Source organism: Myotis myotis, unplaced genomic scaffold (genome assembly GCF_014108235.1).
Source record: "Myotis myotis isolate mMyoMyo1 unplaced genomic scaffold, mMyoMyo1.p scaffold_m19_p_19, whole genome shotgun sequence".
NCBI lineage: Eukaryota > Metazoa > Chordata > Mammalia > Chiroptera > Vespertilionidae > Myotis > Myotis myotis.
In genome coordinates, this window is record NW_023416323.1 from 6,386,731 (window position 1) to 6,412,815 (window position 26,085).

At 51.4% G+C, this 26,085-nt stretch overlaps 2 protein-coding genes across 10 annotated transcripts; both read left to right on the forward strand.

Annotated features, from left to right (window-relative positions):
• The first annotated feature begins 495 nt into the window (after positions 1 to 495).
• On the forward strand, positions 496 to 13,621 carry FBL (fibrillarin). 2 transcript variants are annotated; one of them, XR_004973651.1, is made up of 9 exons: positions 496 to 619; positions 7,636 to 7,815; positions 7,922 to 8,023; positions 8,114 to 8,208; positions 9,757 to 9,927; positions 10,876 to 11,008; positions 12,319 to 12,431; positions 13,252 to 13,375; positions 13,511 to 13,621. XR_004973651.1 is itself a non-coding variant. In XM_036346342.1 (9 exons), exons 1-9 carry the CDS (start codon positions 610 to 612, stop codon positions 13,533 to 13,535), a joined length of 975 nt encoding a protein of 324 aa, XP_036202235.1. In that variant the 5' UTR covers positions 496 to 609; the 3' UTR covers positions 13,536 to 13,621. The 2 variants fall into 2 exon arrangements, 1 of the variants encoding a protein (XP_036202235.1); XM_036346342.1 differs by having other exon boundaries at positions 13,230 to 13,375.
• Positions 13,622 to 13,904: 283 nt separating this feature from the next.
• DYRK1B (dual specificity tyrosine phosphorylation regulated kinase 1B) lies at positions 13,905 to 22,582 on the forward strand. Of its 8 annotated transcripts, none has more exons than XM_036345291.1 (12): positions 14,079 to 14,798; positions 16,011 to 16,174; positions 17,392 to 17,514; positions 17,614 to 17,802; positions 18,196 to 18,343; positions 19,310 to 19,596; positions 20,272 to 20,418; positions 20,500 to 20,640; positions 20,938 to 20,973; positions 21,058 to 21,253; positions 21,641 to 21,747; positions 21,842 to 22,582. In XM_036345291.1, exons 1-12 carry the CDS (start codon positions 14,720 to 14,722, stop codon positions 22,211 to 22,213), a joined length of 1,989 nt encoding a protein of 662 aa, XP_036201184.1. In that variant the 5' UTR covers positions 14,079 to 14,719; the 3' UTR covers positions 22,214 to 22,582. The 8 variants fall into 8 exon arrangements, with proteins under 8 accessions (XP_036201189.1, XP_036201190.1, XP_036201184.1 ...); XM_036345293.1 differs by having other exon boundaries at positions 14,080 to 14,798; positions 17,395 to 17,514; XM_036345296.1 differs by lacking the exon at positions 14,079 to 14,798 and adding an exon at positions 13,905 to 14,069 and having other exon boundaries at positions 20,938 to 21,253.
• The last annotated feature ends 3,503 nt before the right edge of the window (positions 22,583 to 26,085 follow it).

Below are 26,085 nucleotides of genomic sequence, written 5' to 3' on the forward strand. Positions count from 1 at the left end.
AGCCTTAGATGTTTCACACATGGATGTTTCTCTTCTCTTTCTCTCCCCCCCGACCCCCGCGCCTCTCTAAAATCAAATATATATATGGCTAATATGCAAGTATCGAGTGGGGATTTGCGTGTCTTGTTTACCGCTGTATTCCCAGCACCTAGGAAAGTGTCTGGTACAGACAGGCGCAAAGTTAATGCTTTTCTAATGTATTAATGGGAGTCCAGAGTCGGCCCACGTTCTTGAGGATGGAAATGGGTCAGGGAAAGGTTTTGGGGGTAGAGGGGACCTTAGGGAGTTACCTAGGACTAGAGAAGAGGGGCAGAGGGCACAGCCCACGCGAAGGCTTAGGGATGAGCCCTGATTACTGGAGTGCTCAAACCAGTGAAGGAGGAAGCTTGGAACAGAGTAGCGCCCAGCGGTCCCAAAGCCCTGAGCTCAGGCATCCCGCCCACAGAGCGCAGGGTCTGGGCTGGGCTGGAGCTCCAAGGGGCGGAGTTACGTGATTGCGTCACACGTCGTACGTCGCCGCGCGCGTGCGCTCCTTTCCACGTGCGAAAGCCCCTACTCGTGAGGTTCCGGACGCCGCAGAAACCGGACCCGCGCCGCTCTGCTCTCGCCATGAAGCCAGGTGCGGGACGGGGCGGGGCGGGGGTCGGAGGTCAGGGACTGGAGCCGGCGGGAATGGGGTGCGGGGCCTTGGCCTGGAGGCAGGGGTTCTGAGGCCCGGGTCCGCGGCGGGGAGGGAGTCCTGGTTCCGTGCCGTGTGGGAGAGGGTCTTGGTTCCGCGCTGTGGTTAATTCTGAGCCTAGGGTCCAGGCGTGGGAGTGTGTGACTGGCTTCGGAGGTCACGGTCGTGTGTCGAGAGTCTGTCCTGGGCTGGGCGTCCTGAACTGACACCCGTCTCATTGGGGTCTTGATCAGGTTCTCGGGTGTTGGAGCGGGGCGGCAGTCGGTGTTCGTGACCCGAGTTTGGGTCCAGGCGTCTGGGGTCGGAGCTCTGCGGGCTTCGGTTTGGGGAATCTCGTGGTTCGGAGGTGTTGTCTCCGAGAGCTGAGTCTAGGAGGCCCCCCGGTTGCCGCCGCTACTCCGTCCCCTTGGCCCCCAACCCACTACCTTCTCGGAGGGGCCGGAGACGGTGGGGACTCCCGGCTTGATTGTCCGCCTCCCTCTGGCCCACTTTCCCGCTCCGCTTCCTCCCAGGGGGGCGGGTCCCTGAGGATGGAGTGGAGAGCGTGGGCCTGGTGCTGCTCAAGTACGCGGCGCGCAAACTTCCAAGTCCGGGGTAGGACTAGCGGGGTCGGGGAGGGAGGGAGTCACCGGGCGGGAGTGCTTTTCTTTATCCGATTTTTCTCCAGATGATGATGATCCCACCCCACCACCCTCAGGAGGGAATGCTGAGAGCCCTGGCTTTGACAGCAGAAAGGCCCCAGTTCAGTTTCCATCCCGGCTCTGCTTTTTAACTTATTGTGTGACCTTGGGCAAGTGGTTTTCCCTCTTGGTGCCTCAGTTTTCTCATCAATAAAATGGCGCCCAGTTACAATTTAGTAAGGTCTTGTTAAAAAATAGCACTGGGCGGTCATCATTTTGCAGCATATAAGTGTATCAGATCAAAGGTTGTACACTTTAAACTTACACAATGTTATGTGAAAATTATAGCTCAGTAAAGCTGATAAAAATAGCACAGTGCTTGAGACACAATAGTGTTGGCTCCAATTGTTATGTTTATATTTTTTCTCAAGGGGAACACAATTAGGACCCTTATTCCTGGTATCTCAGCTCTTCCTCAGTCAGCCTGCGCCCATCCCTCCAACTTGCTCCACTGGAGTTGGGGAAGTCTCCCCACTTGGGACCAAAAGCGTCTGTTTTCTGCTACCGACACTTTTGCCCCCTCTCAGCCTGTGGAGAGGTTGGGTCACCTGGTGAGGGGGGTTTGTGGATCCATGGACCCTTCCAAGTTCTCTTCCTCTTCCGTGTTTGGGGATCTGCTGATGGAGTGGGGTGGGAGGTGCTAGTGTATCTCCACTGAGACCCTGGCATTGCCACAGGCATCCTGTGATCTGGTTCTCCCAGGAATGGAGGCTACACATTCCTCCCAACTCTTCCCCTCAGTGTGCTTGGATATGAAGTTGTCAGAAGTCAGCTCTTCAGGGGGATTTTAGTCTGAATAAGAGAGGAAGCTTTGGGGAGATTCTGAGCAAGGACCCGATGTCAGTCAGACTTGATTGACGCTTGTTTTTTTAAAGGACCCCCTGTAAAAAGAGTTTAAGGGAGCTAGAGTGGAAACAGGCACATCAGTAGGAAGTTGGTTCCCATAATCTACAAGGAGATGATGTGACTTGGACCAGGGCAGTAGCAATCAACCTGGCTGACAAATTGTTACCATTTGGAAATAGATTTTAAAGACAAAATCAACAGCTTGTATGTGGGTGTGAGAGAGGAGTCAGGGATAACCAAGGGTTTTGGCCTGTGGGACTGGAAGGGTAGAGTTGCCATTTTTGAGATGGGGAAGGCTGTGGGAGGAGAAGCTTTTGGTGAGGAGTGGGTAATTTCAGTACATTTTTTTTATAAGAGCCCCAGGATTTGAAATGGATCAAGACAGGTTTTGAGTGTCTGGGACTAAAAGTTTATTGTCATGCCCGTTGTACTCCATGCCATGCCCCTACTTTCTAGGCCTCTGTTCTGTCAGGCCTGAGTAGAGAAGTCTCTTACACCTAATGGTTTCTCCCCTAAGTAGGAGGGAGGATTCATTGCCTTAAGTTTGAATAATATTCAAACTGTGTGCTAGGCAGTATACTAAGCTTTTTATGTGTATTGCCATTTAATCTTTGCAAGTCTATGAAGAGGGCACTGCATTATCTCCATATCTCTATTTTAGAGATGTTTTCAAGACTTCCAGGAACCTTCTCTACCCTCTAGGATTGCAAATGGTGTGGCCATCTCCCTGTGTGGGATACATGAACTACTTGAGGAGAGGAACCAGGGCTCTGATCACCATCGGATCTCCTGCTTCTTAAATGAACAGAGTGGCTGCTTTCTCCATGAAGCAGAACCCAGAGGCTTAAGAGTCATCAGCAGATGGTGTACCTAATATTTCTTGAGCCTATACTTTGTGCCAGATGTTATGCAGGGTGCTGGGGATGCAGTGGTGACTAAAACAATTAAATATCCCTGTTCTTTTGGCCTTGGTTCTAATGGGGAGGCAGGCATTAATAATGTTAAAAATGCCATGGATGAGGCCCTGGCTGGGTAGCTCAGCTGGTTAGAGCGTCATCCTGATAAACCAAGGTTGTGGCTTCAATCCCCGGTCAGGGCACATAAAAGAATCAACCAAGGAATATATATAAATAAGTAGAACAACAAATTCTCTTTCTCTCCATCTCCCCCCTCCCGCTCTCTTCCTTATTCCCTCCCCCCCCCCTCTAAAATCAATCAATTAAAAAAAATGCCATGGATGGTCATTGTTAGGGAAAAAAAAGAAAGTGGGGTAAAGGGCCAACATGGCTCAGTGGTTGAGCGTCGACCTATGGACCAGGAGGTCATGGTTCGATTCCTAGGCAAGCCATATGCCCAGGTTGCAGGTTCAGTCCCCAGTGCGGGGCATGCAGGAGGCAGCCGATCAGTGATTCTCATCATTATGTTTCTATCTTTCCCTCCCTCTCCTGTCCTCTCTGAAATCAATAAAAATATATTAAGAAAGAAAAGAAAAGAAAAAAGCCAGAAAAGGAAAATTTAATCAGGGACCTGAGTACAGTGAAAGAGTGGGTGAGCCAAGCAGATGTTCAGGATCCAGGCAGTGGAAACAGCAGATGTTAAAGGTTGAAAAGCTGGAAAGTGAGTTTGTTCTTGGGAGGAAGAACATAGTGCCCAGCATAAAGAGAGTGAGGTTAGAAAACTCAGCAGAAGTCAGAGCCCTGTGATGTTGGTTCTCAATTTGGGCTGCATATTAAGATAACCTGGACAGCTTTAAAAAGCTCCCATACCCAGGCCAGCCTAGCCAGTTTGGCTGAGTGGATAGAGCATCGGCCTGTGGACTATAGAGTTCAGGGTTCGATTCTGGTCAAGGGCACATGCCTGGGTTGTGGGCTCGATCCCCAGTAGGGGCGTGCAGTAGGCAGCCAATCGATGATTCTCATCATTTGATGTTTCTATCTCTCCCTTCCTCTCTGAAATCAATAAAGAATTTTTTTTTTTTTTTTAAAAGCTCCCTACCCAGGCTTCCACCCAAGACAATTAGAATGTCTAGGTTCCGGGGATTAGCCAAAGGTTAGACCCACTGCTTTTAGGACATTCGGAGCCAGAGAAAGGAATTTTGATTTCATTTGAATGTGATGGGAAATCACTGAGGAGATTTAGGAAGGGTACTGATGAGATCTGATGCCCTATTTTATTTTATTTATTTTTATTTTTTTTAAATATATTTTATTGATTTTTTTACAGAGAGGAAGGGAGAGAGATAGATAGAAACATCGATGAGAGAGAAACCCATCAGCTGCCTCCTGCACACCTCCTACTGGGGATGTGCCTGCAACCAAGGTACATGCCCTTAACCAGAATCGAACCTGGGACCTTTCAGTCCCCAGGCCAATGCTCTATCCACTGAGCCAAACTGGTTAGGGCTTGATGCCCTATTTTAAAAAGGGCATCACTAGCTGCCACATGGACAGTAGTCTGAGGGAGGGTAGAAAAAAGGTTAACAAATCTTGGTTATGTGTAGGAGTTTTGAAACTTAGTTTTTACCAATTTATTAGGAGTAGCTATTAAGAAGTTGTACATATTCATCTTTAATGCCATTAACATGCATGAAGTTTTCATAGGAAGTGAATATAATGTACCTTTACAAAAACGTTAGCAAGTTTGCTATTGAAGAGTTTATATCAAGTCAGATTATTTATTTATTTTTAATTTTTTTCTTAATCCTCATTAAAGGATTTTTTCCCATTGATTTTTATTTATCTTTAATATATTTTTATTGATTTCAGAATGGAAGGGGGAGAGAGAGAAACACCAGTGAAGAGAGAGAGAGCCATTGATCAGTTGCCTTCTGCATACCCCTACTGGGGATCAACCCAGGCATGTGCCCTGACCATGACTGTTACTAAAGAGCTCTTGAAATTGTCAAAAGTCACATATTGAATCTGTTAGCACCAGAAGTCTGTCTGCTTCAAACATTGTTTTGTGCTCAATGAAGTGAAGAATATTTGCACTATCCTGAATGATGAAAATTAAGTCTCTGAATCTTTTTTTTCTTAAACTTTCAATCTTGTTGATAAGCCCTAAACTGCTTATGAACTGTTGCCCATCCATAAAGCACAATTTGTTTTTCTTTTTTCCTTCTATTTTTCCCTGAGCTGGCAGAGACTTCTGCAGTCTTGGAAGCAGGAGATCAGTTAGCAGGAAAGGCATCACACCGAGCTCCCCTCTGTTTGGGTGTTTGCACTTTTGTTTCAGATACAAGGGTAGGCATAGGAAGATGTTTGACCTTACCATCCCAGGGAGCACATGCATGCATACATACACTAACACGCACACACATGCACATATGCACACACATACATGCACATGCGTGCGCAGTGTTCTGCAGACTAATTACTATCCTATCTAATAATAGACAAACACGGTAATTAACCGTACCTTCGCTACCATCGCCATTGGCTGATCAGCGCAATAGGCAAATTAACTGCCAACAAAGATGGCGGCTAATTTGCATACTGCAGGCAGGGCAGGACACCGAGAGCCACCATCCAGGCCCCTGTGTGCGACCCCAGGAGCTGCCAGAAAGCCAGGCTGCAGGCAAGGCGGCCCCCCGGGACCCAGGAGCCGCCTTGCCTGCCGCCCGTGATCGTGATCATGATCGTGATCGTAAAGCCAGGCTGCAGGCAAGGTGGCCCCCCCGGGACCCAGGAGCCGCCTTGCCTGCCGCTCATGATCGTGATCAGAAAGCCGGGCCACAGGCAAGGCGGCCCCCTGGGACCCAGGAGCCCGTCGGTGAGGTCTGCAGGCGAAGCAGCGATCAAGCTATGAGGGGGAAGGTGGGGGGTGGAAGGAGCTACAGGAGCAGCTCTGGCCAGAGACTGAAGACTCCGGCCAGAGCAAGGAGCAAAGACTGAAGGCTCCAGCTGTAGCAAAGACTGTGTCCAGAGTGAAGATGGAAGGCGGTGGCCAGAGTGAAGATCTGGGTCCCGGGTACCAGAGGAAAACTGGTGCTGGCAGCCAGGGGAAAGAAGGCCTATTGCACGAATCTTTGTGCAACGGGCCTCTAGTCCTATATAATAAAAGGCTAATATGTGAAACAACTGGCCGCTATGACACGCACTGACCACCAGTGGGCAGACACTTAACACAGGAGCTGCCCCCTGGTGGTCAGTGCACCAGAAGCCGGGCTCATGGCTGGTGAGCGCAGTGGCAGTGGTGGGAGCCTCTCCTGCCTCCATGGCATCCCCTGAGGGTTCCTGGACTGCGAGAGGCCACAGGCTGGGCTGAGGGTCCCCGCCACCCCCCCCCCGAGTGCACGAATTTTGTGCACTGGGCCTCTAGTTGAATATAGAATGAATTCTGTGCATCTACCATTCAACCAAGAACAGAATATTGACAGTAAGATACATCTACCTTTGTACCCCTCCCCTATCCTAACCCCATAATTTCTCCCTTCCATTACCCAGTATCATGGGTTTTGCATTTATCATCCCTTGACTTTTGTGGAATGGAGGTGGGACATCAGTTACCACATATGTCACCACAGCATAGCATTGTTTCATTTCAGTTGCTGAACTTTATAGAAAGGACTAGAGGCCCGGTGCATGAAAATCCATGCACTGGAGGGGGGTGGTCCCTCAGCCCGGCCTGCTCCCCTCACAGTCTGGGAGCCCTCAGGGGCGGGAAGTGACCTGGTGATCAGGGGAAGGCAACGCCCCCATCACGCCTCTGCTGCTGCCACTGCCAGCAGCACAAGCCTCGGCTGGCCCTGGTTACCTGAGCCTCGGCAGTTGCCTGCACCTTGGACCTGCCCTGGGCGGCTGGGCAGCCAACATCCGAGGCTTGCCTGTGCCTCGGGCTGGCCCTGGGCAGCTGGGGGGCTGAGGGCGGGTCTGCCCACACCATGCGCCTGCTCCCCCCCCCCCCCCCCGAAAGGACTGTGGGACTCTGGTGGCAGGCACAAGGAGCGGCCAGACCCACCTGAGGATGGGTCCAGCCGCACTATGCTTCTGCCCCCCACCCCCACCCCCCATGGGGCTGAAAGGACTGGGGACTCTGGAGGGGCTGAGGGGACTGGGCGCCGCTATCTTTGTGATGGCGTGACTATCAATTTGCATATTCCCTCTTTATTAGGATATTATATTATATTGAATGTGGTTTTCTTAGACTTGCTTTGTCATGTAACATTTTGATTCTAAGATTTATCTATCTTTGGCAGGTAGCTATAGGTCCTTTTCATTTTTATTGTAAATATTTCCCTTTTTTTCCTTTTTTTTGTCCGTTGTGCCTGTGGACATTTGAGTTAGTTCTGATTTTTCTGCTGTTGTGGACATTCATGTACATGCTGCCTGGTACACGTTTCTCCATTTTCTCTCCTGAGTAGAATTGTGAGGTGCAGGAGTAACATTTCCAGCTTCGTTGCCCTGATTCCTGTTTCTGTTTCCATTACAGGTTTCAGCCCCCGTGGGGGTGGCTTTGGTGGCCGAGGGGGCTTTGGTGACCGTGGGGGTCGAGGTGGAGGCCGAGGTGGTTTTGGTGGGGGCCGAGGTGGCTTTGGTGGGGGCCGAGGTCGTGGTGGAGGCTTCAGAGGCCGTGGACGAGGAGGAGGAGGAGGAGGAGGAGGAGGAAGAGGTGAGTGAGATTGGGAGATATGATGGAGGAGGCTTTCCCTGAGCTTGGGGGGTGGAGTGGGAATAAATGTGGGGTCTCCCTCTCTCACTGGGTCTCTCCCTTGTAGGTGGCGGGTTCCAGTCTGGTGGCAACCGGGGTCGTGGTAGGGGAGGAAAAAGAGGAAATCAGTCAGGGAAAAATGTGATGGTGGAACCTCATCGGCATGAGGGTGAGTGAAGAAGGCAAGGAACCTGCTGAGGGTGGGGTGGGGTGGGGCGGGGCCCAGAGTCCTCACCGCTGTTCTGATCCCCTCACTTAGGTGTCTTCATTTGTCGTGGAAAGGAAGATGCCCTAGTCACCAAGAATCTGGTCCCTGGAGAATCAGTTTATGGAGAAAAGAGAGTCTCAATTTCGGTGAGACCTGGGCTCCTCTCAAATCCACCAGGGCCCCAGCTGATGTTGTACTGGTCTCCCTGCCTCCACCATGTGTCCTACATGGGACAGCGAGGGCATTGTCTTAATACATAAGTCAGATCATGCACTTCCCTCCCCACATGCCTTCTATGACTCCCATTGCCTTCAGGAAGACCCTTCACATTTCTGTTTCCCCTTGCCACTCCCTGGCCTCACCTCCTTCCACTGTCCCCCTGACTGAGTGTCTTCTAGCCCACTGACCTTGCTGTTCCCCTGCCTGGAACACTCGTCTCCCAGCTCTGTGTGTGACTGGTTCCCTCTTACACCAGCGTGTCTGGTCAGGTGTGATCTTGTCTTTCTCAAAGGCCATCTTTCACTACCCTGTCTGTAAAAAAAACAGCCCTCACCACCTATCTCTTGCCCTATTTTTCTTTTCTTGGTTAATCCTCACCCGAGGATATTTTTCTATTGATTTTTAGAGAGAGTGGAAAAGAGAGGGAAAGACAGAGAAACATCGATGTGAGAGAAACACATCGATTGGTTGCCTCCTGCACGAGCCCTGACCAGGGTCCAGGCCAGGGAGGAGCCTGCAACTGAGGTACGTGAATCAAACCCTTGACTGGAATCGAACCCGGGACCCTTTGGTCTGTAGGCCGACACTCTATCCACTGAGCCAAACTGGCTAGGGCGCCCTATTTTTCAAAGATTTTTTAAAATTGATTTTCAGAGAGAGAGAGAAGGGAGAGGGAGAAACATTGATGTGAGAGCAAAGCATCAATTGGCTGCCTTCTGCACACCCCTACTGGGTGTTGAGCCCAAAACCTGGGCATGTGCCCTGACCAGGAATTGAACTGGCAACCTTTCTGTGTAGGAGACTGAAGCCCAACCAACCAAGCCACACAGGCCAGGTTCCCCTTTCCTATTATCCCATGTCATCTTCTTTATGGCCAGGCGCATTCCTGCCTCAGGGCTTTTCTGCTGTATTTCCTGCCGCCTGGAATGAGCTCTCCCTCCCAAGATAACTTGAATGCCCCTCACCTTCTTCAGGTCTGCTTCTTGGCTCTTCCCTGGCCACCCTTTCTCATTTTCACCTGTCTCTCGCCCTGCTCCCTGTACTTCATATCTACTTCTCTGGCTTGATCCTTTCTCCTTAGTTCCCGTCACTGGCTTCTATGTCAACTGTGTGTGTCAGTCAGTTCATTACATACTTACTCTTTCAGGGCATGGGTCTTGTCTCGGTAACTATGTATCCCCAGTGCCTAATACAGAGTCTGCACACAGCATGTCCTGGCACGGCACATGTTTGTGGAAGGAATGCATAGATCTGGTATGATCTTGTCTCTGTGTTTATTGTCTAGTGTTGCCCCTTTTCCATGAGTTAGTAGCTTCCATTATAAGGCAGACACTGCATCTCTTGTGGTCACTGATATGTGCCCACATTTGTTTCTTGTACAGTGATTGAGTTTCTTTGAGGGCCCTAGGGTTAAGGGCAGTGGGGGCTTGCAGGAGAGCCTGGCACTGACTTCCATCCCATCTCTCCTGGCCTAGGAGGGAGATGACAAAATCGAGTATCGTGCCTGGAACCCCTTCCGCTCCAAGCTGGCAGCAGCGATCCTGGGCGGAGTGGACCAAATCCACATCAAGCCAGGGGCCAAAGTGCTCTACCTTGGGGCTGCCTCGGGCACCACCGTCTCTCATGTCTCTGACATCGTAGGCCCGGTGAGTGGATGAAGTTATGGGGATTAGATAATGAGTAAGGGCTGGTGGTAAGGTAGGAGGGAGAGGAAGGCTGCTGCTTCTGCCAACCTGGAGTCAGAGGCCCTGGCTCCTTCCCTGCATTGCATGGCATGGAGCTAGGCCTTTCCCTACTAGAGTGCCTGTGAGTAAAAGAAGCAGCTTGAACTACCTGCTCTCCAAAGCCTCATTCAGCTTCATTTCTGAATTCTTGGCCCAGAGGAAAGGGGCATGGGTATTGGGTGACTGTTGTTAGCCAGGCCCAGAACTGAGTATACACCAGACTACCGTGGATATACCAGACTACTTGATTTAGTTGCCCTTTTAAAAAATTTATGCCCCCAAAATCTGATCTTCTAGTTTCTCTTGAAAGAACAAATCTCATTTTCTGGGCCTGCATTTTGGTGTGGCTGTACAAGCTCCCTGTTTAGAGGCTACCTGTGCATGTCATTTCATGACCTCCAGCTCATCTACATTAAGAGCCTATAAAATCCAGGCTCTGGTGCAGGCATTTAACAGTGACATGACTTTCACAAGTCTCTTTGGGCCTCAAGTTACCCCTCTGGAAAATAGGGTTATTGTGAAGATAAATGAGTTAATTCCTGTAAAGTGCTTAGAGCAATGCCTGGTCTATTGCAGATATTCTTAGCTGTTATGACTTCATCTCTGTGCGCTAGCTTCCTGGTTTTAAGCCTGTATTGGGGGCTTGGGTTTTCAGATCAGGCAAAGTGGGAGTGAATAAACCTCAGCCAGCGACTTCATATCTCTGGACCTGAGTTTATTCATCGGTAAAATGGACATAATAATAATAGTTGTTAAGTGGTAGGGTTTAGATTTGGAGATTTGAAGATATGCTACATGCAGTGTATGGGCCCAAAGTAGGTGCTCCATACATGAGAACTAGTATCATTGTTGTTATTTGATTTATTTTAGGATGGTCTGGTCTATGCAGTTGAGTTTTCCCACCGCTCTGGCCGTGACCTCATTAACTTGGCTAAGAAGAGGACTAACATTATTCCTGTCATTGAAGATGCTCGGCACCCGCACAAATACCGCATGCTCATTGGTGAGGGATCAGGGGTTGGCCCAGGTGGGGTAGGATAGGCCACTCCAGGTTTCCTGGAAGAGGCCAGGGCCCTAATTTGGATGGAATTGGAATGGATGAGCAGGCCTCTTGAGTCTGCAGGAATAAAAAGGGTGGGGGGAGCCAGGTGAGGTTGAGAAGATGGTGGTTCTGCTTCAAGGTCTCTGGCACCTTCAGATGCCAGCCTCCTCTCTTATCTCGTGCCCCTCTCCCTAGGCCGCCCCATACTTCCTTCCTCCCTCTAAAATATGGTAGTTTTACACTGCCCCTGGCTTATGTAGAAAAGCCTCTTTCAGCTCTAGCTGGTGTTTCTCAGTGGTTACAGCATCAGCGCACACACTGAAAGGTCATGGGTTCAATTCCCAATCAAGGGCACATACTTGGGTTGCAGTTTCAATCCCCAGGCAGGTGTGGGAGGCAACCAATCGATGTTTCTCTCTCACACACCCCTCCCTCCTCCCTCCCACGCTCTCTAAAAAAAATCAATGGAAAAAATACCCTTGGGTGAGGAGTAAGAACAACAACAACCAAAAAAGCCTCCTTCAGAGGTCCTCGTTTTTTGAGATCATAACCCAGAAAGCACAACTGAGTGTGGCCTGGCCCAGAGGAGCCCATTGTAAATATCAATTATTTTGATTTTTTTTAAAAATACTCAGAAGCAAGATGTAAAAATGGAGTTCTTTATAAAATCACCCACTGAGGTGACATTTGAACAATTTGATGTCTGCTTTTTCCAACTTTAAAAAGTTAGTTTCATTACAGCATCTTCCCATATTTTTAAGTTTTTGGGTTTTTTAAATCATACTGCCTTAAAAATATTATTTTGCATTCTGCTGGTTTCTGTGAGTTTTTTTCCATGCACCTGTACCATACCCCTTGTCCTGCAACTTGTTTTCATGTGACAATCCTGCAAATGCTCTTGCCTGTAAGTGCTCACCTTTATTTGCCTTGCCTTTATGATGATGTGTCTGTCGCCCCCCCCCTCCTCCCCTCCTTCCCCCCCCGACCCTGGAGGGTCTCAAGGGCAGGGTCCGGGTATGACTCATCTCTCTGTCCCCCATGCCAGGTCCAGGGTTGGCCACAGAGTAGGTGGCAACCATGGGTTACAAGAGGCGTGAATGAATAATGTGACTGGGTTTTGGACCCATCTTGGGGGCACCATGGACGGAGGGGGATCAGTTGGGGGAAGTGAGACTGGAAGCAGGGAAGACTGCCAGGAGTCTGCAGGCCCCCTTGGAGGAGCTGGGAAGATCAGCAGACCCAGCTTTTAACTGCCACTTCCTTCTCCCTAGCAATGGTGGATGTGATCTTTGCCGATGTGGCCCAGCCAGACCAGACCCGGATTGTAGCCCTGAATGCCCACACCTTCCTACGTAATGGAGGACACTTTGTGATTTCCATTAAGGTGCGGGTCTTGGAGGAATCTAAGTATTTTCTCTATCATTAACTGCCAAGTAGCCAGTCAAAACAAGGGAGCCTTCATCCTCCCCTAATCCAGTCAGTCTATTCTCAGCCTTTATTCCCACACAGCTCCCTACAAGCCATTGCCTGGCCCCAGTCAAATATCACATGATGAGTAATGTCTGCAAAACTAGCATCTTTGGGTTTAAAGAGGCAATAGGACGTAGTGGTCAAGTGCATGATCCTTGAGTCTGACAATTTGAGCTTGAATTCCAGCTTGCTGTGTAACTTTGAACAAGTTACTTAACCTGTGTGCTTGTAAAATGAAAATACTATATGTGTAAAATAGAAATATTAGTCCAATTTTTTAGTGTCTATGTAAGAATTAATATATGTGAAGTGTTTAGAACGGCCTGGTATAGAATAAATACTAGATAAATGCTAGTTGCACTTTAAAAAACATTTTACTTTGAAATACAGAGAATTCTGCCATGTGCCTTTCAACCAGATTCACCATTTTGTTAGCCTTTTGGTACATTTATTTTCATATTCTCAGCTGCATTATTATTGTTAAAGAGGAAGCAGAAGGGTGGAAAAGCCCTGAGTGTAAAATTTAAACACTCGCTTTTAGATGATAGGACTGTTGAAAGCTAACTGTTCCAAATCCAGATCAAATTGAAAATTTCCAAAACTTGAGTGTCACCATTTCCAGTAAAAACAAGTACTTCTAATTTAAAGAGCACAGAAAAGGGTAAATAGCTCAAAGACTTGCTGCAGACTTCAAGTCCTCTCTCCTCTGTAGGCTAACTGCATTGACTCCACAGCATCTGCCGAGGCAGTATTTGCCTCTGAAGTGAAAAAAATGCAACAGGAAAACATGAAGCCCCAGGAGCAGTTGACTCTAGAGCCATATGAAAGAGATCACGCTGTGGTCGTGGGTGTGTACAGGTGAGCAGGGGGCCCAGTATTCCACCAGGACAGATGTCTCTGGCCCCTGCACCCCAGAGCCACACGGTTCAATACTTGTTAGGAGTGCCCCTAAAGTGGTGACAAGCTCTGATGCCTCTCCTCTTCCTCTCACAGGCCGCCCCCCAAGGTGAAGAACTGAAGGCTGGCGCTTCATCTGGATTGCTAGAGATTGTGTTGCTACTGTTACACGTGTGTTTTTCTATTAAAAGACTAATCCGTCCCTCCGGTCTGGGTCTGCTGCTGATTGCTTGGCGACTTCCATTGACAACAGGGCGGAATGCGCCCTTAGATAACTTGCGTGGTGGTGGTTGTGGGTGGTGGACAGTCTCAGCCGATCACACAGCGCATGCTCCTTTCTTAGCTGCCTCTTGCGCCACCCTAGCCTGGATTTTGGAGCTTGAGCGGAGCTCACTGCGCATGTGTGCTGGTAAGCTCCGCTGAGCAGGCGCAGTGTATTGCCGTGAGTCACGTGAGGGAGCGGATGGGGGGAGTGGGGGCGGAGCCCGAAGCCTGTGGGGAGGGGGGGCCGGTTTGTTGTGGTTGCCATTTTGCTGGTTGCATTACTGGGTAATCGGGGCCCTGCTTCGCTGCGTCCACCGGATATCTTCAGCCAGTGGGCAGGCCTGAGCTCGGGCTTCCCGAGCAGTTTGAGTCCCCTTGCCTGCGTTCTCAGGTAACGAAGTGGCTACAGATGGGGCGCGGCTCGCGCTCCGCCCTCCCCCTGTCGCCGGGAGACTTAGGAGGCGCAGGGAGGAGAGGAGTGGGGCGGCGGGCAGGTGCAGGCCATGCCTAACTACTCATAGTTGGGTTCCTGGAAGGGCATAGCCCGAGAGAGTTGTCTTGGGAAGGGGTTCTGGGGTCCCGCTCCCGCCCTTTGTTTGGGCTCGGCTCTGCCCGCTGCATCATTGTCGCCTAGCAACAACCGCCCCGAGCTGTGATTGGTTGAGCTCTTGGGCCCAGCGACCAATGGTACGGTTGTTGCCATGGCAGGTGTGGACTGCCAAGTTCAGGCCTGCCCGCTGGCCCTGGCGGCCCTCCAAAATGGGAGGCCAGACGCCTGTGTCCCTGGGGACCGGTGGCTGCGTGGGGCGGGGCCGGCGGGTCGAGGGTTAACCCGCCCCTCCCCCGTCCACCTGCCTTTCCCTTCCCTGTGTGCCCCGGGTTGACCCTCGTCTCTGTCCCCTCCTCTTCCCCCCTCCCCCCGCGGCGGCTGCTGTTGTCACCCACCGGCCGCCTGTCCCGCTTGCCCTCCCTGCCGTAGGGCTTGCCGGAGCCCGCTGGCCCGGGACAGGCGGCTGTCTCCTCTCCGCCGCCACCGCCGCCATGCTGGCTGCTCGCCCACCCCACTGGGGGCCCCACCGCGCCCCAGCCTCCCGTGGGCCCCGCACCAGCCCTGACCCGGGTAGGGGGTGGTGGCTGGGAGAGACGATCCTGGTGTGGGAGGGCCCCAGGAAAGAGTTTGGGGGGGGGGTGGTGTTGGGGGGGGAGGGAGCTCCAAGAGAGAAGGGGTCGTGGGGTGGCAAGGCTTGGCATAGGAGAAAGGGACTGATGAGGGATTTGGGGGTGGCAGATAGGGAAGAATTCTGTGATATTTGGGGGATTTGGCTATGGGGCCTTCTAGGAATGGGCACAGTTGTGGATTGACTCCAGTGGACAGAAGAGTCACTGGAGAAAGGGCCTGGTGGGAATACTGGATTGGGAGGAGGTGGGTAGACTCCAGTGTAGGGAAGAGAAGGACGATCACTAGTCGTGAGAAGAGACACATCCCTTTGCCCCCATCAGGAGGAGTGGGTCTTGATTGGAAGGGGTGCTTGGCACAATACTGGGGAGTGGGATATGGTACGGAGAAACTAGCTGGAGCGGTGGCTCCTGAGGTGGGAGAATGATCTAGGGAAGAGGTCTTGGCATAATATGGGGGGGGGGGGGGTGTCCCTGGGGAAGGGTGTGCCCTGGTGGACCAGAATGCCATAGGAGGACTCATATAGGAGTTCTCAGATAACTGTGATCAGGAGGTCCCCACAGACCCTGGTGTGGTTTTAGAGGCTTACAGAGGACTTTGCTATGTTTTGTGGGGCCTAGAGGACTCTAATGTGGTTTGGGGGATCTGCTGGGAAGGGTAGATCTTGAAACAGATGAACCTTGCTTTGGTAAGATGAGATCCCAATATTCAGGGGAGAGGGCAGGGGTTCACGATCTTGTGTGAGGGTGGCCTGGGGAGGGTTAGAAGTGGAAATGGGAAGAAAAGTGAACCCTACTCCCCATACTGTCTATGATTTCTGTTTTCTTCCTTCCTCCAATTATTGGTGTCTTTCTGTCCTTTTCTGTCCTGGCCCATATTCCTGCCTGACTCCCGATCACTCTCTTTCACATGTGCCCGTTTGTGCTGCCCACCTCATTTATTTGGTAATCATTTGTTGAGGGACTCTGCTGTGCCTTCTTTCCCCTCCCCCTCACCACTTCTGTCTGTCCCCTCTTCATTCCCACCTGTTGCTCTGTTGCACTTTTCCTCCACCCTCTGTGCCTTGCCTTCTTTCTGATGTCCACCCCTTTCCTGCCTGGCATTCTCCCACACATCCCCTTCCATGTTGTTCCCCTGCCTCCCGCCTGCTCTCAGGTCTCAGCGGCGGTGGCAGCCGAGGTGCAGGATGCGAGAAGGCGCCCCCCGGCCGGGCTCCCGCTCCAGGCCTCGCTCCCCTGCGGCCCTCTGAGCCCACCATGGCCGTCCCACCGGGCCATGGTCCCTTCTCTGGCTTCCCAGGGCCCCAGGAACACACACAGGTATGTGGTCAGCTGGCTCCTCACCTGCCTGGGGTAGAGGGAGGCTGGGAATAGAAGGATCTTGGGGCCAAAGATAGTGTGGTTGTCCAGGACAGTCTCTCAGGGGCATGAAGACCCCCATGGAAGTTGAATATAATAGAAAAGTTGCTGGCAGAATCGGGGTTTTGAGGGCCTGGGTTAAAATAGGTTAAAATTACTAGGTTCTCCATGCTTCAGTATTCTATTCTGTAAAATGGGGCCAATAATGATATCTTCCTCACAGGGTTGTTGTGAGGATTAAACCAGTTAATGAAATACATATGAAGTGCTGAGGACAGTGCGTGGCACATAGTAAGCAATAACTGTTCACTAAGAAGAAGTCCAGAGGGAAAGATCTGGAGGGAGTGTAAGCGGAGGAAAGTTGAGCCTGGAGGGTCTTGGAGTCTGCAGGGCCTAGGGTACAGGGTATAGATCTCCAGGGACAGAGACAGTTAAGGTTCTGAAATGTAGAGCTTGGAGTGGGAGATCCAGGGTGCTGGATCCAGATCCAGGACTCTTGAAGTGAAATAACTGGACAAAGGTGCTCAGATGTGGGGCGGGGGGTGAGCATTGGAAAGGCACTAAGGAATAAGGGTGAAGCAAGATGGGAACCCTTAAGATGGGATTCCCAGATGGATGGTCTCAGGCGAAGGGTTGGGAGGGGCAGAGCCTAAGTTTTTTTTGTATGATCTCTCCCACTGAGGTTCAGAAAGGAACACTCAGCCAATCTTTAATAATTATCCACTACAGCCCTAGCTGGTTTGACTCAGTGGATAGAGTGTCAGCCTACAGCCTGCAGGGTCCCCAGTTGAATTCTGGTCAAGGGCGCATGCCGGGGTTGCAGGCTTGATCCCCAGTTGGGGGGGCATGCAGGAGGCAGCCAATCAATGATTCTCTCTCATCATTGGTGTTTCTATCTCTCTCTCCCTCTCCTTTCCTCTCTGAAGTCAATAAAAATATATTTAAAAAATAATAATTATTATTATCCACTACATACCAGGCCCTGCTCCAGGCACTGAAGATACACAGCAAGAATAAGACATAGCCTCTGCTCTTGGGGACTTTTTCTGCTTGTGGGGTTGTCAGAAAATGACCAAATAAATAGGCACGCAGTAGTGATGAGCCAGCCACCCATTAGTTCTCCCCTTGAGGTTGGAGGTAAAGGTCTGTCCTCAGTGCCCACCTCTCACCCTGTCCAGCAGGTATTGCCTAACGTGCGGCTCTTGCCGAGGAGGCTTCCCCTGGCCTTCCGGGATGCAACCACGGCCCCACTGCGCAAGCTCTCCGTGGACCTCATCAAGACCTACAAGCACATCAATGAGGTAGGCAGGGGGTGGGGGACCCAGCTGGGTGCTGAGGGGTCCTGGCTGCTGGCACAGGTCACTCACCAGTCCTCATCTCCTGGCTGGCCGGCTGGGCAGGTCTACTATGCAAAGAAGAAGCGGCGGGCCCAGCAGGCTCCTCCTCAGGACTCAAGCACCAAGAAGGAGAAGAAGGTCCTGAACCACGGTTATGACGATGACAACCATGACTACATAGTGCGCAGTGGCGAGCGCTGGCTGGAGCGTTATGAGATTGACTCCCTCATTGGCAAAGGCTCCTTTGGCCAGGTGCGGGATGCCCCCACCCACCCAGATCCAGAGATTGGGGGATATGGGCACCCACTGATGTTGATTCACACAGTCAGTGGTTCAGTGGTTTCAAGTTCTATGCTGGGCCATTCAACCCAGCCCAGTCACTTGGTTTTCCTTGTGCCTGTTTCGTTTCTTAAAAAAAAAAAACTGCAATTAACAGGACTCTCCACATAAGGTTGTGTTATTTCATGTCCAGTGTTCATACTAGTGCCTGACTATTGGTGAGCACTCAAATTTGAATTCCTGTTAGTAATATTGATAGTGATATTGGTGAACCTCCTTAGCTGGAGGGAAAACAGTGGTGCCTGGCTCTGTTTCCTCCCTCACCTCCCATTTCCCCTCACTTTGTGACATACCCTGCCCCTGCAGGTGGTGAAAGCCTATGATCATCAGACCCAGGAACTGGTGGCCATCAAGATCATCAAGAACAAAAAGGCCTTCCTGAACCAGGCCCAGATTGAGCTGCGGCTGCTGGAGTTGATGAACCAGCATGACACGGAGATGAAGTACTACATCGGTGAGCCTGAGGCAGCACAGACTGTTAGGGACAGGTCACCCCTGCTATAGGACGGGGTTGGTGTCCTCAGGACAGGGTCTGGTCTGTAATCCCATGACTTCAGTGATTCTTCTGCCACTTTTTATGATTTTTGTCCTATTCACAAGATAATGCTGGTCAGAGTTCATTAGGTGCTAAGGGTCAGGCTCTGTTGTAAGCACTTTACATAAATAAGCTCTTGTCTGCCTCACCACAGTGCCACGGAAGGGGCATCATTGCCCACAGCCTAGAGATGAAGAAGCAAGGCATTCAGGTGCTATTATTGCATAAGGTCACAGAGTGTGTACTCAGTAGAGCTGTAATTTGACCAGGCAGTGGACTCCAGAGCCTTTACTTTGAACATCTATGCCAGCCTTTTCCCTCGTGTTTATACTGGTTCCTCTTAGAAAAAGCAAGAGGATTTAAATAGTATGTTTCTTTAAATATAAATCCTCACAGTAAATGGAAAATGAGTAACCTCTGCCACATACACAAAAAAAAAGAATTGAGATTAAAACAATGTTATAAAATTAAATGAGGCAGTATAGAATCTTATTAAAGACACCGTTGGTGAGCCTCCTTAGCTGAAGGAAAATAGTGGTGCCTGGCCTGTCTCCCTCCTCTTCTGTGCCTGTACAGACCTGTCAGCACCAAATGGAAACTTTCTCTTGGTTTATCTGACAGTTTGACAAGAGACTTGGGAAGAATTCACTTTTCTTAAGAAAATCAGTCTTTTTCTTGGTATGATCCAAGTTATAGACCATATAAAAATACCTGATTAGCAGCTGGTACCTGTGGGCACGCCACACTTTGGCCAGTGCTCAAGAAGCAGAGACACATATCTGCTTCCGGCCCTCTCCTTGATTCCTGCGTACCCCAGGCCCCCACTGGCCTTCTCTGAGCCTCGGGTTTTTTTTCCACCCCCTTATTTGGTCCCCTTCCCGGCAGTGCACCTGAAGCGGCACTTCATGTTCCGGAACCACCTGTGCCTGGTGTTCGAGCTGCTTTCCTACAACCTGTATGACCTCCTGCGCAACACGCATTTCCGGGGTGTCTCGCTGAACCTGACACGGAAGTTGGCGCAGCAGCTCTGCACGGCGCTTCTCTTCCTGGCCACGCCCGAGCTTAGCATCATTCACTGCGACCTCAAGCCTGAGAACATCCTGCTCTGCAACCCCAAGCGCAGTGCCATCAAGATCGTGGACTTTGGCAGTTCCTGCCAGCTTGGCCAGCGGGTAGGGCCTGGCCCCACCCTACGGGTGGGACTAGTGGTGTGGGTATGGGTGTGGCTGGGACCTGGCGGAGCCAACTGGTAGCCAGAGATTAAGGGGCCGAAGTAGGCTGGATGGGGTAGTGAAGTGGCTGATGCCTAAGGGATAGTGCTTAGGTGAAGAAGAGGGCCACAGGATATATATATATTGCCCAGTCAGAAAGGGAAGAGTGAAGGCTGGGGGTGGGGCCAGTTTTGAGGCTGCCAGATGTGGGTAGGGGAAATTGGGTTGGCTTTGAGCCTAGTTGGCACTTAGCTAAAGATTGTTTACCCAGTCTTCTTAAAGCTGGGATGGAAGGTGGGGAAGGTGCTTCAGCTATGCAACTTCCTGTAAGCAGTCATTTGAATTGATGGTGGTGGCATGAAAAGGGTCGGATTGGGATGGTAGGAAGGGCTAGGTTTGCAGACTGCCAAACTCTGACTAAGAGGGGCCCAGAGTCAGGCCTACAGATGGAGATCAGGATCAGACTAGGCCAGCAGACTCTGAGGCTGATGAGTAAAGTGGAGGTAGTGGCTCCTGTAAAGTTGGTGCTGATAACATCAGGGTTTGTAGCAACCACATCCCCAGTTTGAGGCAGAAGGCTTATTGTAGTTTTGGGGGTGCCAGTGGGGGTGACTATTGCCCTCTATCCTCCCTCAGATTTACCAGTACATCCAGAGCCGCTTCTACCGGTCACCCGAGGTGCTCCTGGGCACGCCCTATGACCTGGCCATTGACATGTGGTCCCTGGGCTGCATCCTGGTGGAGATGCACACTGGAGAGCCCCTTTTTAGTGGCTCCAATGAGGTGTGCTCCTGAGGAGGGGGTGTGTTGGAGGGGGTGCAGGCCGGGCTGGCCTGATGACCCTGACTGCCCACATGCTCACAGGTGGACCAAATGAATCGGATTGTGGAGGTGTTGGGCATCCCACCAGCTCCCATGCTAGACCAGGCACCCAAGGCTCGCAAATACTTTGAACGGCTGCCTGGGGGTGGCTGGACCCTACGGAGGACAAAGGAACTCAGGAAGGTGCGGCCCCTGCCCTTTGCCGCTCCTCCTACCCTGGTGGCCCCTCACTCTCTCACACTTGGGGCTCCCTCTCTCCCTGCTTCCTCTCCCTCGTGTCTTTCCCTTCCTTCCTCTCCCCCTTGTCTGTCTTTTCCTTCCTCCCCAATCTACCCTATCTCTCCTACCCACCCCACAACTCTTCTTAGCTTCTCTTTCCACTTTCTCTCTGGTGCCTCTGTTTCCCCGTGTGTGTCTCCCTGCCCCTCCTGCCCACTGACGGCCACTCTCTTGCCCCCCCTCCCACCCCCTCCCTGCCAGGATTACCAGGGCCCTGGGACACGGCGGCTGCAGGAGGTGCTGGGCGTGCAGACGGGCGGGCCCGGGGGCCGGCGGGCGGGGGAGCCGGGCCACAGCCCCGCCGACTACCTCCGCTTCCAGGACCTGGTGCTGCGCATGCTGGAGTATGAGCCCGCCGCCCGCATCAGCCCACTGGGGGCTCTGCAGCATGGCTTCTTTCGCCGCACGGCAGATGAAGCCACCAACACAGGCCCGGCAGGCAGCAGTGCCTCCACCTCGCCCGCCCCCCTCGACACCTGCCCCTCCTCCAGCACCGCCAGCTCCATCTCCAGCTCTGGTGGGTGCCCAGTGCCCAATAGGGTAGGACAGTTGTGGGGGAAGCTCTGGTGTGGCCTGACCTTGGGGACCTTGTCCTTGGGCCTTCACCTAGAGCTTTGAAACTGCATGATCCTGAACTCCAAAGGTTAGGGCAGGAGGGCTCCAACTGGTCCTGACCTGATCTCTGAAACTGAACTTGTGCTCAGACCTCTAACTGGTTCTGACTCCAACACCCAAAACTGAACTCTGACCCCTAATCTCAAAATTGGGCCTGATTTCTTCACATGAATGCAGAACCCAAAGCCCAAACCTGGGCCTGGGTCATGAATCAGACTCAGCCACCTCAAAATCTAGCCACCACCTCTCCTCACGTAAGGCCTCTTCTCTCCTCCCCTGGCATTTCCAGGAGGCTCCAGTGGCTCCTCCAATGACAACCGGACCTACCGCTACAGCAACCGATATTGTGGGGGCCCTGGGCCCTCCATCACTGACTGTGAGATGAACAGCCCCAAGGTATGGGGCTTTAGGGCCTTTGGAGGTGGGTGGTGGGGTATCTAGGACTCCGGAACCTGGTTCTCCATCACCCACTGTTCCTTTGCTCCTTTAGGTCCCACTCTCCCAGCCGATGCGCCCCTGGGCAGGCGGTGATGTGCCCCACAAGACACATCAAGCCCCTGCCTCTGCATCATCACTGCCAGGGGCTGGCACCCAGTTACCCCCCAAACCCCGATGCCTTGGCCGTCCTCCATCACCAACCTCACCACCACCTCCGGAGCTGATGGATGTGAGCCTGGTGGGCAGCCCTCCTGACTGCTCTCCACTCCATCCAGCGCCTGCCCCCCAGCACTCGGCTGCCTCAGCCCTCCGGACTCGGATGACAGGAGGTCGTCCACCCCTCCCACCCCCTGATGACCCTGCCACTCTGGGGCCTCGCTTGGGCCTTCGTGGTGTACCCCAGAGCACGGCAGCCAGCTCATGACCCTGCCCCTCCCCTGGGGCCCTCCTGAAGCCATACCCCTCCCCCCATCTGGGGGCCCTGGGCTCCCATCCTCATCTCTCCCCTTGACTGGAATTGCTGCTGCCCAGCTGGGGTGGGTGAGGCCTGCACTGACTGGGGCCTGGGGCAGGGGGTCAAGGAGAGGGGTTCAGGCGTGCCCCCACACTAAGGACTGGACCCTTGGCCCCCTCTCTCCCCTTGTTTTCTATTTATTGTACCAAAGACAGTGGTGGTCCAGTGGTTGGGAGACCCCCTTCACCCCAGGGCCCTAGGAAGGGGTGGGGGCAGGTAGGGGGAGATGGCATTGCTCCTCCTTGCTGTACCCCCCAGTAAAGAGCTTTCTCACATGCCCGCCTGAGCGTTTGCAGGGCCCTGGCTCCCTTCACCCAGCCCTCAGAGGCATGGTGCGGAATGTGTTTGGGGAGGGGGTGCTGGGAGAGCTTTGTCTTGTCAGGTATGTCCATAGGGAAGTTACAGCTATTGGTACAGACATGGGGCTGAGGAGGTCTGGGCCTAAGGAATCCTAGACAGAGATCCTGAATAGGATTGTGGCCCACATTTGCCTTTTCCAGGGTAAACTGAGACTCTGGAAGGGTGAAGGCCCACCGCTGGCCTGTTTCTGGGAAACAACAGTTTGTGTCCTAGTAAGCCAGGGTTTCCAGAGTCTGCAGGAGTGGTTCCTTTTGCCAGGCAAGCATCCAGTAGGTGCTGAATACGTGTAATAGGACTTATTAGTGCCATCTGGGGACTGACAGGCAGACAATGGGTACAGACTTGCCCCCCCCCCTCCCCCGACGTCTGGTCTTACCCTTTGGAACAATTGCGGACACAGCAAGGCGTTTTGAGATTTTCAGGCCAAAAAATATCCCAGGGGTTCCAGGTAAGTGGGCCTGTTTCCTTGGCATTTGGGAAACTTTTGTCTCCCAAATGGCCAATCAAGAACCTCCTGTTGCAAAGGGTATCCGTCTTCCACCTCAGGGATGCGGGCGCCTCCCGGGAAATGGAGCTCCACTTAGCAATCTTCCCACTTTTCGTCGGGGAACTACAAAGACCAGAGTTCTTTTCGCTCACGTGTTTAGGGGCGGGATGTCAGGCGGCCAATCAGCAGTCAGACAAACAGCCGGATGCTGGTCGCTAGCTCTGAAGGAGGAAGGAAAGGGCCGTGATTGGGTGTTTTTGGCCGTGCTGTGCGCAGGTGTTGGTTTCTGTTGAGGCGTGCGGCAGGTGCCCGAAGGCTTTTCGTGGAGAGCGTGAAGGTAAGACGTTCGTAGTTCGAGCAGGAGGTGGGCGCAGAGGCCTGAAGCGGCCCCGTCACGTGGGGCATCACCCAGCTCGCGGGAAAGACCCCGTCAGTAGGAGTGAGCGAGGGCTCCGTTACTTACCTGCTTGTGTTCGCTAATGGTGGCAACGCTGAACGTGAGGGAGCACGGGTAGGGAGGCTCTTCTGGAGGTGGAGAAGCTGCCTGAGCTGAGACCTAATGATAGGGTTGCGGGGAGGGGTACTTGTGGTGCGGTGGAATGGCTTGCACGAAGGCGGCCATGAGAAACGGCCTGGTGATCTGGTTTTGGCGATCTTATTGAAAGGCCTGTATGAATTAGGTCGTGGAAGATTTTGTTGGCTATTTGGGGATTTCCTGAAGGCAATGAGAAGCCATGGGGGGATGTCTAGAAGGGAAGGCCCTATTTGCTGTCATCTGGCAGTAAATTGACGGGAAAGAGACTTGGGTCTGGGAGCCCAGGATGGTGTCTGGCAGGATCATCGGGGATGAACCAGGGAAAGGGTCTTGGTAGGGAGCGGAGGAAGATGTGGGTGGGAGAGATACCAGAAGACTGTCTTGACAGGCTGGATGTGTGGTTAACCAATTGTGGAGAAGGGCGGGAAAGGAATATCTCTATGTAGGAGATATTCCTACAAGTGGCTGCATATTTTAGATGCTTAGTTAAATTTTTTTTGAATGAATAGTCCTAGGAGGCCAGTACTAGTATGATCTCCCTTTTGCAAATGAGGTTGCTGAGGGCAGAAAAAGTTAAGTAACTTGTCTAAGATCACATAGCTGGGAAAGTAGAGGGCTCAGGATTTGTGTATATGTCAACCATTGACTTAGCCAGGTGCAAGATGAGCCTCGAGTCATCAGCAGACGTCAAATCATGTGGATTCTGTAAGGAATTTGGGGTGGATAAGCATGGAAACATATCTCAAATTTCTATTTCCAGCTCAGAACCTCTTCTGTGACTGCTGACTGACTGCCTACATAGTATCATCTCTTGGATTTCTAGAGATATCTTGAGAGTAATCTTGGCCAAATTGAATTCCTGGTTTTTCTCCAAAAAATCTGTTCTTCCAAGCTTGTTCTCAAGTAAATGTCACCTCCATCCTTGTAGTTGCTCAGACCCAAAGCTTTGGAGTTGTTCTTGAGTCCACTCTTTGTCTTATATCCATGTCCAGTCCATCAGCAAATTCTTTCAAAGTATATTCAGAACTTGATCATTTCTTCCCACCTCCATTGCTGTCACCCTAGTCCTGTCCACTCTCATCTGCGTAGAGCAGCGGTTCTCAACCTGTGGGTCGAGACCCCTTTGGGGGTCGAATGACCCTTTCACAGGGGTCGCCTAAGACCATCAGAAAACACATATATAATTAAATATTGTTTTTGTGATTAATCACTATGCTTTAATTATGTTCAATTTGTAACAATGAAAATGCATTCTGCATATCAGATATTTACATTACGATTCATAACAGTAGCAAAATTACAGTTATGAAGTACCAACGAAAATAATTTTATGGTTGGGGATCTCTACAACATGAGGAACTGTATTAAAGGGCCGCGGCATTAGGAAGGTTGAGAACCACTGGTCTACATCATCATGGCAGCCTTCTCAACGGTCTCCCTGCTCCCCACACACAGCCACAGTGACACTGAACACCTGGTCACGTTCCTCTCCTGCTCAGTACCCTCCCGTGCCTCCATCTCACAGAAAGTAAATGCCAAAGTTTTCTCCATGACCTGCAAAGCCCTGCATGACCTGTCCATGTTACTGCTCTGACATCATTTATTCACCCCTCCTTGCTCACTCTGCCTCAGAGCCTTTGTACTTGCTGTTTTATTTGTTTGTTTATCTTTATTGTTGAGAATTTTACAGGTATCACCATTTCTCCCCATTGACCCCCTCCTTCCCAGGCCTTCACTGCACTATTGTCTGTGTCCATGGGTTATGCCTATCTATAATAATAAAAACATAATGTGTTAATTAGACCGGGTGCCCTTCTGGACGACCTTCTGGATGAAGCCGGGGCTGTGATAGAAGCCCGGGACCTGGGTGCCAGATGGAAACCGGTGCCAGCAGCCAGGGGAAGGAAGGCCTATTCTTGCACAAATTTTGTGCATCGGGCCTCTAGTATACATATAAATTCTTTAATTAATCTTTTCCCATCATACCCTCCCCCCTTCCCTCTGAGAATCATTAGTCTTTTGCAAGCTTCCATGTCTCTGAATCTGTTTTGTCAATTTCATTTGTTCTTGAGTCAATTGGAGTTGAGTCAATTTGTTCATTAGATTCCACAGATAAGTGAGATCCTGGCTTATTTTGCTTAGCATAATACTATCCAGGTCCCTTCATGTTGTCTCAAAGGGTGTGAGATCCTTCTTTTTTACATCTGCATAGTAATCCATGGTATAAATGTACCACCTGTTCTCTTTACCTGGGACACTTACCCAGATAGTGAAGGCTCACCTTCACCTTCTTTAGGCCTTTACTCAGATGTCACCTTATCCTTGAGATCTTCCTGTCCACCCTTCTAGAATTTTGTATGTTAACTTTCCTTGGCATTAATCATATCACTCTTTAACACA

Bases quoted from the DNA above. Each gene is read 5' to 3' on its own strand.
- FBL (XM_036346342.1), top strand. The intron at 7,816-7,921 runs GTGAGTGAGATT...TCTCCCTTGTAG, and splicing joins AGGAGGAGGAGGAGGAAGAG to GTGGCGGGTTCCAGTCTGGT. The intron at 8,209-9,756 runs GTGAGACCTGGG...CTCCTGGCCTAG, and splicing joins AAAAGAGAGTCTCAATTTCG to GAGGGAGATGACAAAATCGA.
- DYRK1B (XM_036345289.1), top strand. From the start codon at position 14,720: ATGCTGGCTGCTCGCCCACCCCACTGGGGGCCCCACCGCGCCCCAGCC. The intron at 20,419-20,499 runs GTGTGCTCCTGA...ACATGCTCACAG, and splicing joins TTTTTAGTGGCTCCAATGAG to GTGGACCAAATGAATCGGAT. The intron at 21,748-21,841 runs GTATGGGGCTTT...TTGCTCCTTTAG, and splicing joins GTGAGATGAACAGCCCCAAG to GTCCCACTCTCCCAGCCGAT.